The 16,135-nt window shown below is 45.7% G+C and overlaps 1 protein-coding gene across 1 annotated transcript in view; it reads left to right on the forward strand.

The window, feature by feature from the left end:
- Window positions 1-16,135, forward strand: part of TDRD9 (tudor domain containing 9) — a 150,620-nt gene that overhangs the window by 43,064 nt on the left and 91,421 nt on the right. Inside the window, exons 9-14 of the mRNA XM_006018069.3 lie at window positions 2,933-3,036; window positions 5,308-5,366; window positions 12,179-12,233; window positions 12,448-12,532; window positions 13,182-13,239; window positions 14,047-14,151. Of these exons, the coding sequence (XP_006018131.1) occupies window positions 2,933-3,036; window positions 5,308-5,366; window positions 12,179-12,233; window positions 12,448-12,532; window positions 13,182-13,239; window positions 14,047-14,151 (466 nt within the window). The remainder of the gene's footprint in view (window positions 1-2,932; window positions 3,037-5,307; window positions 5,367-12,178; window positions 12,234-12,447; window positions 12,533-13,181; window positions 13,240-14,046; window positions 14,152-16,135) is intronic.

Genomic DNA, 16,135 nt, shown 5'->3' on the forward strand with positions numbered 1-16,135 from the left:
TTCTAAATTTATGGGGGGAGGGTAAACCTATGCGGGGAGGAAAAGGGTCATGGCCCACCTTAGCCCCAGCTGCAGCAGCCTCATGAGCAGCCAGCACCAGCTGCCTGCAGCTACTGGGCTGCACTGTGCCCCAACTCCCTGGGGCTCTGTCTGTCTCCATTCACCCCAGCTCCTGCTGCAGCTGCCCTGGGAGCGGCCGATGCCTGCTTCCTATAGCCGCTGAGCTGCAATGTGCCCTTGTGCAGGCAGTTGGTGTCAGCTGCTCCAGCACGGGCTGGGATGAGTGTGGACAAGCGGGGCCCTGGGCGGTGCAGGGCATGGCACTCACACCAGCCCCAGCTGCAGTGGCCCTAGGAGCTGCCGGCACCAGCTGCCTGCAGCCGCTGGGCTGCACTGTGCCCCGAACTCCCTGGGGGTTTGCCTGTCTCCACTTACCCCAACTCCTGCTGCAGCAGCCCCGGGATGCCACCTCCCTGTAGCCACTGGGCTACACTGTGCTCTGGTGCAGGCAGGTGGCGCTGGCAGCTCCCAGGGCTGCTGCAGCCTGCATAGTCAGAGAATAGTCTGTTGCTATAGTTATTGTAACTGCCCTTCAGGTATTTAAAAATTCAGATCCCTCTTCAGTCCTCTTTTCTCCAGACTAATCCCTGTTGTTCCAGTCTTTTCTTGACCTCTAATTTTTTGTTGCTATAAACTTTCCAATTTGTTTACATCTTTTCTATGAAGTGCTGTGCCCATAACTGGACACAGTAATCCAGGTGAGGCCTCTGCAGTACTGAATAGAGAGTATTCCCAACCCTCAGTCTTGGACAGGGGCGGCAGGTGGGAACCCACCCTCTCCCAGCTAACATCTGCCCAGCACAGACGGGAAGGCGCCCATGGGGTGTGGGGCAGGCTTTTCACCCCACCATAGCTTGAGCCCAGCTGGGATCTCTCAGCGCCGCTCTGTCCTCAGCCATTGCTTCCCATCATGGCAACAGCCTCCCCCCCCCGCCCCAGCCGGGTTCTGCCTGACATGTGGGAAAAGCACCCACTTTGGGGGCTTTTCATCTCCCCGCAGCTTGAAGCTAGGCTAGGATCATCTCAGTCCTGCCCCTTCTCAGTTGGCATGGAGGGTACTTTCCCTTCCATGCTGGGCAGACTTAGGTGTGGGGGGGGCTTCCAGCCCCTTCCCCCCCAAGCCCTTGGAGTTGGGTGTCTGTGGAGGAGGCAGGTCTGAGCCAAACCCATTCTGACTCAGCTGCAGGGGGACAGGTGAGAAGCTCCTTGGTGGGGGCTTCCCCCTCCTGCACCCCAGATAGGATCGGGGAAGGGTATGTTCCCTACCTCTGGGAGGCGGAGGCTGGGGAGAGGGCATGTTTGAGCTGATCCCTGTCTGGCTTGCTGGGGTACAAGAGGGGGAACAAAAGCCCACCACAGGGGCTTTTCCTCCCCTTGCTGTATAACTCGGGGCTAGGGGGGCCTGGGCATCCATTCCCTTGCCCCCCATCCCACTGGGCTCACAAACCAAGGCAGGAACCAGGCTGGAGAACTGAGGCTTTAGCGCCTCACCTCTGTGACTGCTGAGGGTGGGGCCAGCCTTGCTCTGTTGGAGCAGACAGCATAGTCCAGGACTACAAAGCACCCTGGGATGCTGGGGGACTGTGAGTTAACTTGGATCAGGAAGGGATCTGGGGCAGAAGTTCTGTAGAATGGTTTAAGTTGGTTGAGTCTGATGCTGCATCGAACCAGGTTCATCTTAAACCACTTTCAAAATGGCCAAAACCGATTTATGTGCACTGAACTTCTGTTCTGTTACAGGTTTAAACCATTTGCATTTTTGTCTGTGCTTCGGGAGTGTAGAGGGGCCGCTTTAATTAAAGCATCCACAGTGTCTTTTGTATTGGTGTCCCCGCATTGAGCAAACTTTAGTTAAAGTGACCCTGCTGCCATTTTGAAGCACAGGTATGCTGATGCATGAGATGCAGAGGCTGCTGGAGATAGGCTAATTAGCATGCTCCAATGCACTGTAATTACATACTGCACAGCAGCAGTCTATATGCTTTGCTGCAGCCTTTTCCAAGTATGCCTTGTTACTTCAGGAAATGTATGAAGATATTGCTTGTCTTATGTAGGCAACTATTATGAAAAACTTCTCAGTATTTCTCGTAAGGTGTTCGAGATCTCCGTACTGCCTGAAGAAATAAAATGTTAGCACAGGGGTGGCCAACCTGTGTCATGAGCAGCCTGTGTGTGGCACGTAGCAGATTGGGGAGAGGGCAGCAGCACAGTGGCAGGTGGGGCATCCAGCAGCAGATGGGGCCCTAAATTGAATCGGTTGTTTTTTAAAAACATTGCTTCAATTTAGGGCCCTTTAAACTCCCGTGTCGTGCACACACCCATTTACCTACCTCTCCAGTGGCGGGGATGGGGAGGGTGAGCTGCCAGCGGGCGGAGTGGTCCCTGGGCTGTGGGGTGGGACTGGTGCTTCCTTTCACGGTAGCAGTGCTTCCCCCCCCCGCCGGGGGCACCCGGCTTGGGCAGTCCTGGGGGGCACTGCAGCCACGGGGGGAAGCACTGGGCTGCCGTGCAGCTCAGGGAGGCTCTAGGAAGGAGGAAAAAAAAGAGCCTGCCTTCCCAAGCTGCTGCCAGGCTGCCTGCACGGGCTTCCTGCAGAGCCCCTGAGCTGCATGGAGCCCAGTGCTTCACTCCACGGCTGTAGGGCAGCAAATTAAACAGTGCCTAGAATTACTGCACAATACGCTGCCAGCACATGGAAACACCGATGCCATTAAAGCGGTGCAAAAGCATTTAACCTACTTAAAAGTGTAGTGCACACATGCCCCTTGTTTCATCTACACATGGCCTAAGTAAATGACTGGCAGTTTACTTTCAATGTGTTGTCTGGAAACTGTTAGTATTAAGTGTTTAATGTTAACATTTTTTCTTCCAGCTTCCCCCTCAGACCTTTGAACAACCTATGATAGCAAAGGAAATGTATGAAGTTGCAGTCTGTCTTATTCAGATGTTTAGTGAATTGGAAATGAAAGACAGTAGGTAAGATGCTACATGCCTGTGGATGAAGAATTTATAATACTAATGAAATAAAACTAATTAATGAATAGGATTCTTTGTACTACACTTAATACTGCTGAGTGATGCCTTCAGTTTTTTGCACTACTCTGCTTTCTCTTATATATGATTTCTGCTTAGGTTAATCATATTAAATTTCCTCCCAGTTCTTGTCCAATTTCTTTTATTTTAAAATACGCCTTTGTGTCCTGAAGCATAACCATTAAAGCCATGTCAAATGGAAACTTTTTACCCTTTGCTGTAGGCTGGAATTGAATGTCCTTTATAAAAAGAAGTAAACCTCAGATTCTCTTTTTAAAAAGAGAACAAAAGCACATAGAAAAGATGAGGAAAGCAGATGTGTTGTTTATATTCTTAGACTGACTTTCTTAATGTACATCATGGTTCAGAATGCAGGATAGATTAAGGAAATCTAGCTTGCTTTGCAGCATTTTGTAAATTGGTATCAACATCTTCAAAAGTACAATAGAAGAATATGAAAGTACAAGCACTTGGTCTAATTCTGAACAGCACCCTAAAGCTACTTTTTTTTTCTATACTTGCTACTTGCTGGTAGTCTGATTTCTGGTAGTGATTTATAAATATATACCTTACATTTTCTAAGCGAGTAGCTTTTTCTTAAAGTACATAATTAGTAGGGCTGTGTGAAGCTTTGGTCACTGATTTTGATTTGTCCTGATTTGGTGGCCGAATCTCTGAATCCGAATCGAATCAGGAGACCCTTTAATCTCTCCAAATCGAATCGGAACGCTCCAAATCAATTCGGAGAGATTTGGAAAGATTCATTGATTTGGACATAGACACAGCTTTAAATGTTTTTTCTACGTACCTCAAGGTACCAGGTGGCTCATGAATGCTGAGATGCTGGGGCGCATGGAGTGTCCCACAGAAGCACGGCGGGGTCCCCAGCGTGCTCGGCAGCAGACCTGGAAGTGGATCAGAAGCGCTTCCTGTCCACTTCTGGGTCTGCCAGGGTCCCCCGGCTCGGCGACTGGTGCCTCCTGTGTCTGGAGGAGCAACCGGGGTCCCCCCGTGGCCGATCGTCGAGCTGGGGGGGGGGAGGGGGGAGGGATATGTCTCCTGTGTGCTCAGCGGCAGACCCAGAACTGGGCCGGGGGACACTCCATCCACCCCACCATAGCAGCGTTCATGAGCTATGCCTGGTACCTCGAGGTATGTAGAAAAAACATTTAAAGCCGTGTCTATGGCCGAATTGCTGATTCTCTGAATCGGCATAAAGTATTCACATTCGGATTCAACTGAACTGAATTGGGACAATGATCCAAATCAATGACTTGTTTCGCACACCCCTAATAATTAGGTATGCTTTTGAAATTTTGGGATAGTTTCATTAAGCCCTAACCTACAGTAGTACCTAGTTACATATTTCTACAAGTACTTTTTAGTGTTTTAGAATTAGGTGGTCCAAAGGATCATATAAAATGTTCCCATGCTAGATTAATATATATTTTTAAGAATACAGTTGCAAAAAGGTGCATTGCTCACAGTAAAGTATGTTAGTGCCTTTCAGGGAAAATAACTCTTTTTGATGATAATGATGCCAAATGTTTGTTATATTGTATAAGAGTTGTGATTTTCCTGGTGTATTTAAAGATGTTATAAAAATCTGAAGTGGCTGCTACCAAGTGTATGGTATTTTTTATTATGTTAAACTGTGACTAGCCTCAATTCAGTCATGCAGACTTATGCAGATCTCTCACAATTCATGTCATGGGAGTTTGTTAGTACTTAAGTAAAGAGACTGTTTCTGCTGTTATAAAGCAGACTCACTCATTCAGTTGCAGTTCATCATAATGAGCTTTGCAGATCACAAATGAAAAGCATTCCTTAGAGATGTCTGACATCACTTTTTAATGGAAGGGTAGAGTGACGCTTCACAAATTTTAATTAATTCTGAATTAGTACTGAGGTAATGATGCTGTAGAGAAAAATATTTTATGAAAGACCTTTCATAATGTTTTGATGCATCTTAAAGTGAAATAGAACTGCTTCTGTGTGACATTGTTCTAAATGCCAAGGAGCAGATTTACTTGTAGTTTTTATGTATGCGTCATAAAACTATGTGGCTTTAGGTTATTTTTTTGTTGTATTATATCCCTAGAGTGAGTTTAAATAATTGGTCTTATAGGAAAAGTACACTTCTGTTTCTTTTGAAAGATAAAAAGCTTAAGGTATTGCATAAAATTAATAATTTTTTTTTTTTTTTTACGTTAGAGAGTATAAAAATGTGACCTCCACATCAGATTGTGGCAGCGTGTTAGTGTTTTTACCAGGTGAGCATTTATTTAAGAATTTTGGTGGTCAGTATGCTTTTAAAATCAGGTTTATTTCTGGTGTTATTTTTTTTTTCCTTTTAAATATGATAGTTTTATCCCAAAGTAGTATGAGTATAGCAGTAACTTACAACATATATAGCACTTTCAAATACTCTGTTCTCTAATCTTATTTTCAAATGAAGTTACAATATAGCAAGAATGGTCTTACAGCTGATTTAAATTTTGACACATAATGTACTTCAGAGTCTGCATAAAGTTTCTCTGTTTCTAGGGAGCCACAGCTTCTTCACATGTCTGTCTGCCTCATGTGTTGTGTCTTACAAATTTTACCAAGATTCTTAAAGCAGGAATTGAGTTTGTGCAGTCGCCCACTGTGAATGCTTGGCAGATAATCCATAAAGAATCGCACATCAATTAATATATTATTTTTTGCAGAATTAAGCTGGAAAAATTCAACTTGCCTTAGACCTTAAAAAATACATGGGTCTGGTTTTGTTTGAGAGGTCCAGATGAGATCTAATACCAGTAAAGGCATCCATCAGATAGCTTTTGTGTAACTTAGACTTCAGTTGTGTTGTTCTTTTAGGTTTTCACAATATAATAGTCTTCTTACTATCCTGCAAGCAGCTGCACTGGCATCAGTGGAACCCTGGCCCAACTCATTCCTGGTACTAGGTGCACGTGTACCTTCAGGGTTGATGGCAGAGAAGGGGCAGGGGCTGCACTGTCACAACAAGGATCGGGCCCCTCGCAGCTCCATCACCATCTGCCCCTGGCATGCCAACATCTTACAAGTTGAGGTTCCAGATGTTTTTGGCACTTTGCCCAGAAGCTGTGCCAACTCCTGGCCTATAGTTCTGTTGCAGATATTGGGACCATTAAGAGATTTCCTTACCATACCAGCCAGTATATAATGGAATAATCTATCCTCTGTAGTGATGTCTCCTCTGATACCTTCAGTAGCGGATGCTTCCAGCATCCCAGCCTATCCCAGCATCAGTGATGGCATCTAGGGTCCAGTAAAGGTATTATCACCAAGACAGCTGCCTCTGTCCCCAGAGCCAGAAAGGCAGAGAAGCAGTAAGAAATGCTATAGAAAAGATATGAATGATTCTTCACATACTAACCACTGCAAAACTGCCTGTGGTGCATGAAAATTCAAAATGAGTGAACAGTACCCTCAAAGAAAGAAGGATCCAATTATAGGTGGAGGAAGAAAAAACATTTTGGGGGGGGGGCTGAGCATGTGTGCGCACACATGCCTTCCCCCCCCCCCCGCCCATGAGAGAGTCTGCAGGGGGGTAGAAACGGCCACAGGGGAGGGGCGGCATTGCCTGGCACCATGCTGGGCTGACCCCAGCTGCATTGGCCCCCAGCCCCGGCTGCCTCCCTGCCCTGGTCTTGGCCACACACTACCTGGAGGAGCCCAGAGCCGAGGGTCAAAGCAGAGCCAGCCTCAGCTGCACCGCTGGGCCAGAGGGCTCCTTGCCTCTGTGCCTCCTTGTTCCCGCTGCTTTGAAAGTGTCAGGCGCCATGTGCATCCTGATGCTGAGCGGGCTGGGCAGTGAGGCACATGGCATCGCGCTGAACCACTTTCAAAGGAGCTGCAGCGAGGCAAGGAGCAGAGCGCAGCTCACAGCTGCAGCCTACCCTTGCCCAGTGCAAAGATCGGGGGACCACATGCTCCCCACCCTCCCTTGGCTGTCCATCATTGCATGTCTGGAGGAACCACTGGGCTCCGGTTGTCCCAGGACCCGATTCGCTGTGAATGGGGCCCTGGCCAGGCCAGGTCATGGGGCAGTCGGAGCCCAGCGGCTCGTCCAGGGGTGTGGAGCTGAGAGTGGGTGGAACTCCCCTTCCTCTGCTTGGCTCCCTGTGGTGCGCAGCGGCGGGAGCTGCCTGCCCACACCCCTGGATGAACCGCTGGGCTTAGATTGTGTCCTATGACCTGGTCTGGCTGGGGCTCCATTCATGGTGAGCAGTGCCCTGGCTGGGTCATGGGACAATCTCCAGAGTACAACAGGGAGCAGGGCAGAGGCAAGGGTGAATGATTTGCCCTGCCCCTACTGCACTCTCCTGCACTCTGGGGGCAGGTCTCAATCTGCTCCCCCCCCCCCCCTTCCCCCAAGCCCAGGGTGATAAAGAAAGAAAATTAAAAGAAACTTACCTACCTATGTGTGGCTGGGCCAGCTGCGAGGGCACAGGGTATCCGAGTGTGCCTACCCCTCCCCCACTTTGCTGCAGCAGCCTGTGGCCAGACTGCCATAAGGCTATGCCTGCTGCTGCTCTCCATTTGGGGGCCTGTGCCCTGTTAGCACCCCCTTTCTGCCACCTATGGATCTAATCCCAAAATACTGGATTTTTTCTGAGAGGATGACCTAGTCCTTGCATTACAAAATGCCATGCTCTACTTGCCAAGTACCGTATTTATGAAAATCCTGGACAGACTTCCCCCTCATTCAACATGAGGGCAGGGAGCCTTTTGTCTTGGATTTGAGTAGAAGATAGGGGAAGGGACAGGTGGCTGCAGTCCCAACACTGGCTTGGGGTTGAAGCTACAGCTGCTGCCACCTCTGTCCCCTGCTGCCTGCAAAGGCTAGTGTTCCTTCAAGGTGGCTGTGGGTGCATTAGATGCGGTAATACAACAAAGTCTCTGACCACCACTTTGACCATGCAGAGAGCATCATGGCTGCAACCCACGTGCATCTCCAAAGAGATGCAACAGATAGTTGATTTATTATTGGAGAGAGTGGAACTGCTGAGCATGTACATTGGTGAAGTGTTGTACTCCTTCAAGGACTCTACAGTATCCACAAGGCATTTGTACGTCAGCTGCAAATTACATGCTCTTTTAAAAATCAGAGGTAATCTAGGCAGAGAACATCTTCCTGCTTGCAAAACTAGACCCTTCGACATCTGGCTAGCAGGAGGTGTTTCAAATGTTTTCCTCATTTTTCTCCTAATGTCAGTCATTTACCTGCTTTTAGATAGCAGATTTAATATAACTGCTGAGAACCACAGTCAAACCTGTCAACAAAAAACCTCTTCCTCTTTTGATGCCATTTTTTTCTTGACAGACAGGTGGGTCATGGCACATGGCTATGCTGTCCAGTTTCAGTTATTGCTCTCTTTCTAGCTCCCTTTTTACTCCCTCTTGTTTGTACCCTTCTCATAGATGCTAATCTAAATAGGATGTTATATCTCTGCTTTTCCCGAAAAGGTACCTCTGGAGCAGAGAGGAGGGGGGACTTCTACTCCAAGTATTTCCTTATCCTTAAGAGGGTGGCTCTCTGTCCTGCCTTGTATCTGAGAACATTGAAAATGTATTATGGCATATCTGATCCAGGATGATAATATTGTTTCCATCACGCTTTATGGCTGTCAGTTTGTGGGGTGCATACTTGCATATTATAATCCAGGGCTCCCTATGGGTCCATGGCCCTACACTATAGATCTGGCATATAGGGTGGCATGGGGCCCTGGAGCCCAGATCCCAGTGGAAGGTGGCATATGCTTCAGAGGCTGACTCCCCTCATGGGGCTGGGTGGCAGTGATGTGGGGCCCTAGAGCCCTGATCCCAACATGTGGGGTTGGACAGAGGGAGCACAGGGTCTGGGGCCTTAATCTTAGTGTAAGGAGGGGACAGTTGGAAGTGGTGTGGCGTCTGGGGGCTCTAATCTCAGCACAGGGGTGTTGTTCAGGGTCTTGGGGCCCAGGGCCCTAAACCTGGCACGCAGGGCCCCAATCTCAGTGTGGGTGGGGTGTGGTCCTGGGTTGCGGAGCCCAATCCTGGCATACATGGCTGGTTGGGGCAGCATGGTCCAGATCTGGGCATACTAAGCATTTGCTATTCATAGGGAAGCCTATGTCTGTCAGTGCTAAGTACCACCATTCAGTTTCTTCACCATGCTGATAATTTTTAAATAATGTTTATTTAATGCGCTGGGAACACATTTGAGAGGACAAGGCATCTGCGTTGACCCAAGGTAATCACTGTTAATAAAAGGTCGGCAGCCCAGTAGGTGATCTCTGCAGCTCTGAACTGTGCTCTTCAGCTCTTTAGCCAGTTATACCCCTTAGTAAACTACAGAAAATCATTCCTTATTCTATCACAGATGATAGAATTTATAGAAGCTCTGACTCCCTGTCAGCAAAGACATATCTCCCTGAAGACAATTTCTGATCACTGCAATCACTTCTGGCCATTATCAAATCGTGCACACACCTCTGAGTGATGGGCCACATGGCAGCTTGCACTTATATGACGCTGTTTGGTAGACTTCACCTGAAGGCATTTTTATCCTGGCTAAGGTTGGTCTGTTCTACAAAACATAAAATAAGCGGCAGAAAAGTGATCACAGTATACCCTGTATTGACCTGTAGACAATGGCTTGAATCAAGGAAATGGAGCCAGCTGAATTGTCAAGAGTCTGTTCTTAAAAATAACATGACTCATAAATATCCTGGACCTGTAGCAATCAGACCAGTTCACAGTATTTTATATGGAAGAGGAACACAAATACAACACAGATACATCATTATGTATAACAGAAAGATGCTGTTTAAAGAGACTTTCACATTGCCAGCAAGGCCACTAGCTTTCCATCTTTTGAGAATCGACAACCTAGCAGCCAGGAAGCGTAAAGTTTGAGGGGGCAGTATTACGATCAATATTACGATCACTGTTCAGCTGGATCAGGTCAGTCAGGATTCTTCAGTCTTTTTCTCCACAGGGATAGGGCTTCCTGTCAGCCATCAAAAGCAAGGGTGTCAAACTCAAATTGATTGGAGGACCGCATCCATAACTTTTCACTGAAATTTATTTCCTCAGTTACCTCTGTTTAAACTTGGCAGCACACCCTTTTGTGGAAAACATCAAGAGCAGTTTTCAGCATATACCAATTTTAAAGTTTGTGGATGTATACGCATTTGTTGCAAACAGGTCTGCAGATAGGTGAAAATGACTTATTTTCAAGAAGCATTTGCTACAGCTCCTATAAAAAAATGAAGAGACCATAAGATGAGTTACAAACAGTACTTCAGATTTTTAAAGCATGGCTCCCATTGACTCCAGCTAGAACTGTTAGTGCTGTGTCTTATCTGTAAGTCAGACCTAAGCCTCAAGTCAGACACCTTAGTTGCATAATGAGGGTGGGGCAAGCAGGATACGAGCCCTGGGTGCTGGCTATGAGTAGATGCCAGAATTGCCTCTGGGAGCCTTTGCCACATCATGGGCAGCCCTGTGCTGCCCCTGCCGGGCCATAGGTTCTAGGCAGGGCAAGGCAGCACTTCACCAAGCAGCATATCCAGGGGGCAGAGGTTAAGTGGAATGCTGCTCCCCCTTCCCCCTGCTCTCCTCCCCCAACCTGGGAGCCTTTGCCAGAGCATGCACAGCCCTGCTTATGATATCGTGATGTGTGGAAGGGGAGGGGATGGGAGAGAGCAAACAGTGCACAGGGTTTGGCCCCCAGGGAGCCTGGTCACAGAGTTGCTGCTGCCAGAGCAGAGCTGATGCTGCTATAGCAGTGGCAGCAGTAGCCCAGGAAGGTAAGCTTTCCCTTCTACTCACTCACTTCTACAGTGGTTGGAATACTCCTGCCCTGGATGCTCAGTGAGATCACTATGCCTCTGAGATGCCCAGAAAATGAAGAACATAAATTAATGACCACCTGTGCCTAGTTGATTGCTTATTTGTTTTTTAGGCACCTGGAACAGCAGATTCCACTATGTGACATATTGACACCTGTATCATCAATCCCTAATCTCAGCACTCTGTTCAGTAAAGCTGAGCATTTAAATCTGCCACACAGACTTATATCACTTGTGCTCGTGGACTAACTAAAGGATTAGTAGGTTACCATCCATCCACTGGTGGAACCAGCACTCAGGGCCATAATCTCCCTTGCCATTGATATTTTCTGGCAGTGAAGGAATTGGAAATCTTAATATTAGAGTCCAGGGGCAGAAGCAAGGTACGGTTGCTCCTTTCAAGTTTGTGTCCTCTCCTCTCCAGTCAGTCCTTGAATCAGGCCTGTGTCTTCCATTACAGTGACTCCTTATCCCAGCCCTATTCTGAAAGATAGCCTGTATTGTGTCATTTTGCTCTTCACAGTAGTCTCTCTTTCCTGCCACCAGATTGTCTCCCAGATATTGGTTTGTTTGTCCCCTGCCCACATTTGCTATTCCTGTAGACTCCTGATCTTAAACTCTCACCATGGGCTGTTTCTTCAGTTTCAGGGTCCTGTGCATCTCTGCTGTTCCTTAGTACTCAGTACCTTTTGCCCAACCAGTCTCAATTCTCCCACCATGCCTTGTCACATAGCCCCTACTCTTCATCCAGTCTACCGTTAGTCTCATTTCTTACCGATCATGTGCCCGCCTTCTTCCCCCTTCCTAGTCCAAATTTTTTTCTTTCTTCCTTGCCCCCTTCCTTTGCAGATCTGCTTCTCGTCCCCTCTGATTTCAAATTGTTCATCATTCTCCTCCTCTCCATGGCTTGGATCCAGCAAGGGGATCATTAAAAACAAGGGGAGATAGTCTTCCTGTTCCCATTTCACATGTCTGGACTCAACACAGCCCATGGTAATCCAGTGCTGCAATTGTAGGGTAAATTCTCTTCTGCTTCTCACTAGAGCACTGTGCAGTGCTTTGCTTTTTAACTCCTCATACTGTAATTGTGTATGAAACAGTGAAAATAAATAGAATTGGGAACTCCAACAGAAATGAGAACTGCTTTTAGAATAAAAATCATTAATTTGTTTGGTTCTGTGAGCATTTTTTTTTCACTTAGTTGGTTATTTTTCCTTTAGGTTTGGCTGAGATACATTATATGCATGAGCTTCTCTCAAACATGGTTCACAAAAGGTGAGTTGAAATAACCAGTAATAAAATAACCACTCAAGTATTTCTATATGCTTAATTCTATTGTGATTATATTAAATTTATTAAGTACAACATTAGTCCTTCAGCTATGTCTGTTCCAGTCCCAAAAGATATGTATCAGGTGATTATGCCTTTAAATCTTTTAGTATTGCTGTGGGGCACTGTACAAATATTTCACCAATTACATTTTGTGTAGGCTGCAAGTATATCCAGTCCATTCAAGTGTGACTTTAGAAGAACAGAATAATGTGTTTTTGACTCCTGTTCCTGGCTACAGAAAGGTACACAATATTAAACCATAGATATTTAAAAAAAATAAAAACAGAAGATAATTTTGGTGAAAAAACATGTACCAGTTTTGTTTAGATGTCAACTGACGACTTTCTACTAGGGTAAGAAATCATCCTTCAATTTACAGCCGTGGCCATAGTTTGCTGGCCACAGATAGACAGAGAGGCCGTACACTATATAGGAAGTGAAGAAATGTGCATACCTAAAAGTGTATTGTTCTGATCTTTCAAAGACAACAGTGAATAATGTCCTGCACATGGATGCCAGTAATATTCTATGTGGGAAGAGGAGTTCACCAGCATTGTGCATGCTCTGCTGGATGGTGTTCTGTATTCGCTCAGTTTAGAATCTTGTTTGTTTGTTTTCCAGATTTGATAAGAGTATTATGGTGCTATAGCAGTAAATATATGTACCAAGAAACTATCAGGTTTTTTCTAGTGGTGGAGTGCTATAATAATGAAAACATCTAGAAAAAGAAAAATTAAATCCTGTAACACCATTTGATGTCTGGACATAAAATATGACTCTTCAGAATTTGCCCAGAGGGAGTTGTACTTCTTGCATCTAAATATATGCATAATTATGAGTAAATTCTGCTTTGCATGCTTACTTTTTCCCCCCTTTTTGCACTTTAACTAGATTATTCTGTCTACAAACATAGCTGAGAGTTCTTTAACAGTGCCTGATGTTAAATATGGTGAGTCTTCTACATAATAAGTAGGAATATATGTGTGCAATATTTTCTTGCTTTGTACCTGTATACATTTCTCCCCCGCCCCCATCATTAACTAAAAAGGTCTTCATCATCCTGTTCGCTGTGTGCAGCAGCTATTTTGTCAGTAAGATTCCTAGCCCTCTACCTCAAAGTATGGGTGTTCCATTCAACCTCTGATTATTAATAGGATAAAATATTGATATACTCTGGCAAAAAATGCTGTAGAAAAAGTGGCTGGTACTATTGATACATTAAGCACCCAGCTTACTATTGAGACATTAAGCACCACAAACTCAACCAGTTTGTCTTTAAAACTTAGTAACTTGGAGCGGAATATTTATGAGAGACCATGATTGCAGAACAGGGGGTGGGGGAGGGTTGCCAGTATTTGATTACAAATACCAAAGGAAATGCAAAGACACAAATGTAACATTATTATCGGGTCAACCCAGTTCCCCATATATTTTTAAGAAGCAAATTTTCATATGAAAGAACTCAATCAGGAAGAACATACAAATTCAGAAGCCTTTTGTGTGTTTATACTTCAATATGCATTAAGTTTCTATTATATTTTATATAAGCACCTAAATCTCAGTTTGGAGTCATGTACTTCAGGTATCAAGTGCAATTTTACATATGTAGTTACCCCACCTTCTTTGAAGGCATTAGTTTTTTGTTTGAGATTTCCCTTTGTGGCTTCACAAAACCAACTGGTGTCTGCATTGTACAAATCACTCCCCTCTGCAGTACTTTAATTAATTAATGTATTGTATGTTTTAAAATTTGCAGTTATTGATTTCTGTTTGACCAGAACACTGGTTTGTGATGAAGACACTAAGTATCAGAGCCTGAGACTTTGCTGGGCTTCTCAGACTAATTGTAATCAGAGAAAAGGTAAGGTAACAATAGTTGTTTCCATAGGAATTTCCATGTTGCTTTTGAGACTTCAAGGAAAAGAGGGCAAGTTATGTAGTTTAACTTACACTTACCTTAGGATAAAAATATGTATATGATCAGTCAAAACAGAATAGCAGACCCGTGATAAATCACCTTCTTTTATCCTATAGTTCAGGGTTCAGCAAGCTGTGGCCCATGGGTTGTGGGGCTTTGGCTGCAGGCGTTCTCCCCATGCTGCTGCAGGGATGAGAGCCAACAGCGGATTGCTCCTAGCACCTGCTTATTGGCTCTACCCCAAACTGGGTCAGTCCCTCCCACAGCCTAAAAAGATGCCAATCACTTGTATAGTAAATTGTTCACATTTTCCCAGGAGCTATTTCTTGTTACTTAAAGTATTTATTCTATGATAATCATGTATATTATCTTAAAACACTGCAAATTATGCATAGATTCATAGATTATAAGGGGCTGGAAGGGACCTTGCAGATTATCGGATCCAGCCCCCCTGCACTAGGCAGGAAAGACAACTGAGGGTGGGTGGCCTCAGTGAATTAATTGTCCACTTTCCTCTTGAAGATTTCCAGGGTATGTGATTGCACCACCTCTGGAGGGAGTTTATTCCACAGTCTGGACACTCTGCCTATGAAGAAGTTTTACCTAGTGTTAAGCCTGAAATGGTCTTCCAGGAGTTTGTGGCCATTACTTCTGGTTTTCCCCAAGGGTACCATGGTGAACAGTTGTTCACTGAGCCCTTGATGTATTTCCCTGATACAGCAGTAGGCTGCTACCAAGTCTTCTCTCAGCCTTCACTTTTCCAGGCTGAAGAGTCCCAGGTCCCTCCACCTTTCCTCGTACGGTTTGCCTTGCAAGTCTCTGATCATACTGGTGGCTCTTCTCTGGACACTCTCAAGCTTTCCCACGTCCTTGTTGAAGTTTGACACCCAGAACTAGATGCAATACTCCAGCTGTGGTCTCACCAATGCTGAGTAAAGCAGAAGAATCACTTCCTTGGTTTTGCTTGAGATGCATTGGTTAATGCATGCCAGAGTATTGTTTACTCTGCTGGCTACAGCATTGCATTGACGGCTCATGTTCATACTGTGGTCTGTTATTACCCCTAGGTCCCTTTCAGTTGTGGTGCTAGTCAGTATTATTCAAATAATATTTCGTCTTATTAAATGCTATAAATGAAGTGAAGAAGGGAAAAGCACTAGCATCAGATGGGCTATTAGTGTTTTATCAACATCTTCAGACATTTGACTATTATGCCTCTGGTAGTGTATGCTGCTACATATACATGCATGTAATGAAGAGGATTTGTCTTGGTCTATGAAGGAGGACCTTATTTCCTTTATAGTGAAGTGGGAAAGAGCCACAACAATGTAGATCATAGAATCATCGAAAATTAGGGTTGGAAGAGACCCCAGAAGGTCATCTAGTCCCAACCCCCTGTTGCAAGCAGAACCATCTTCAACTAGATAATTCCAGCCAGGGCTGTGTCAAGCTGGGCTTTAAAAGCCTCCAAGGATGGAGATTCTGCCACCTCACTGGGTAACCTGTTCCAGTGCTTCCTAGAGAGAGGGGTTTTTTTTTTCCTAATATCCAACTTAAATGTCCCTTGTTGCAACTTAAGACCATCGCTCCTTGTTCTGTCATCTGACACCACTGCGAACAGTCTAGCTCCATCCTCTTTGGAACCCCCCTTCAGGTGGTTAAAGGCTGCTGTCAGTTCCCCCCTCAAGTCTTCTCTTCTCCAGACTAAATAAGCCCAGTTCCCTCTGCCTCTCCTCATAAGTCACGTGCCTCAGCCCTGAACCATTTTCATTGCCCTCTGTTGCCCTGAGGGGTCAGGCCAACTGTCAGGATCTCAATATTGCGCTGTTAGGAGGGTGTGACACAATTGCAAATATACAAACACACAAATCAATTAAGTGTGTGCGCGCGCGCGCACCCCCCCCCCCCCCCCTCACCTCTGACCATG

This window comes from Alligator sinensis, unplaced genomic scaffold (genome assembly GCF_000455745.1).
Source record: "Alligator sinensis unplaced genomic scaffold, ASM45574v1 scaffold85_1, whole genome shotgun sequence".
Classification (NCBI taxonomy): Eukaryota; Metazoa; Chordata; order Crocodylia; family Alligatoridae; genus Alligator; species Alligator sinensis.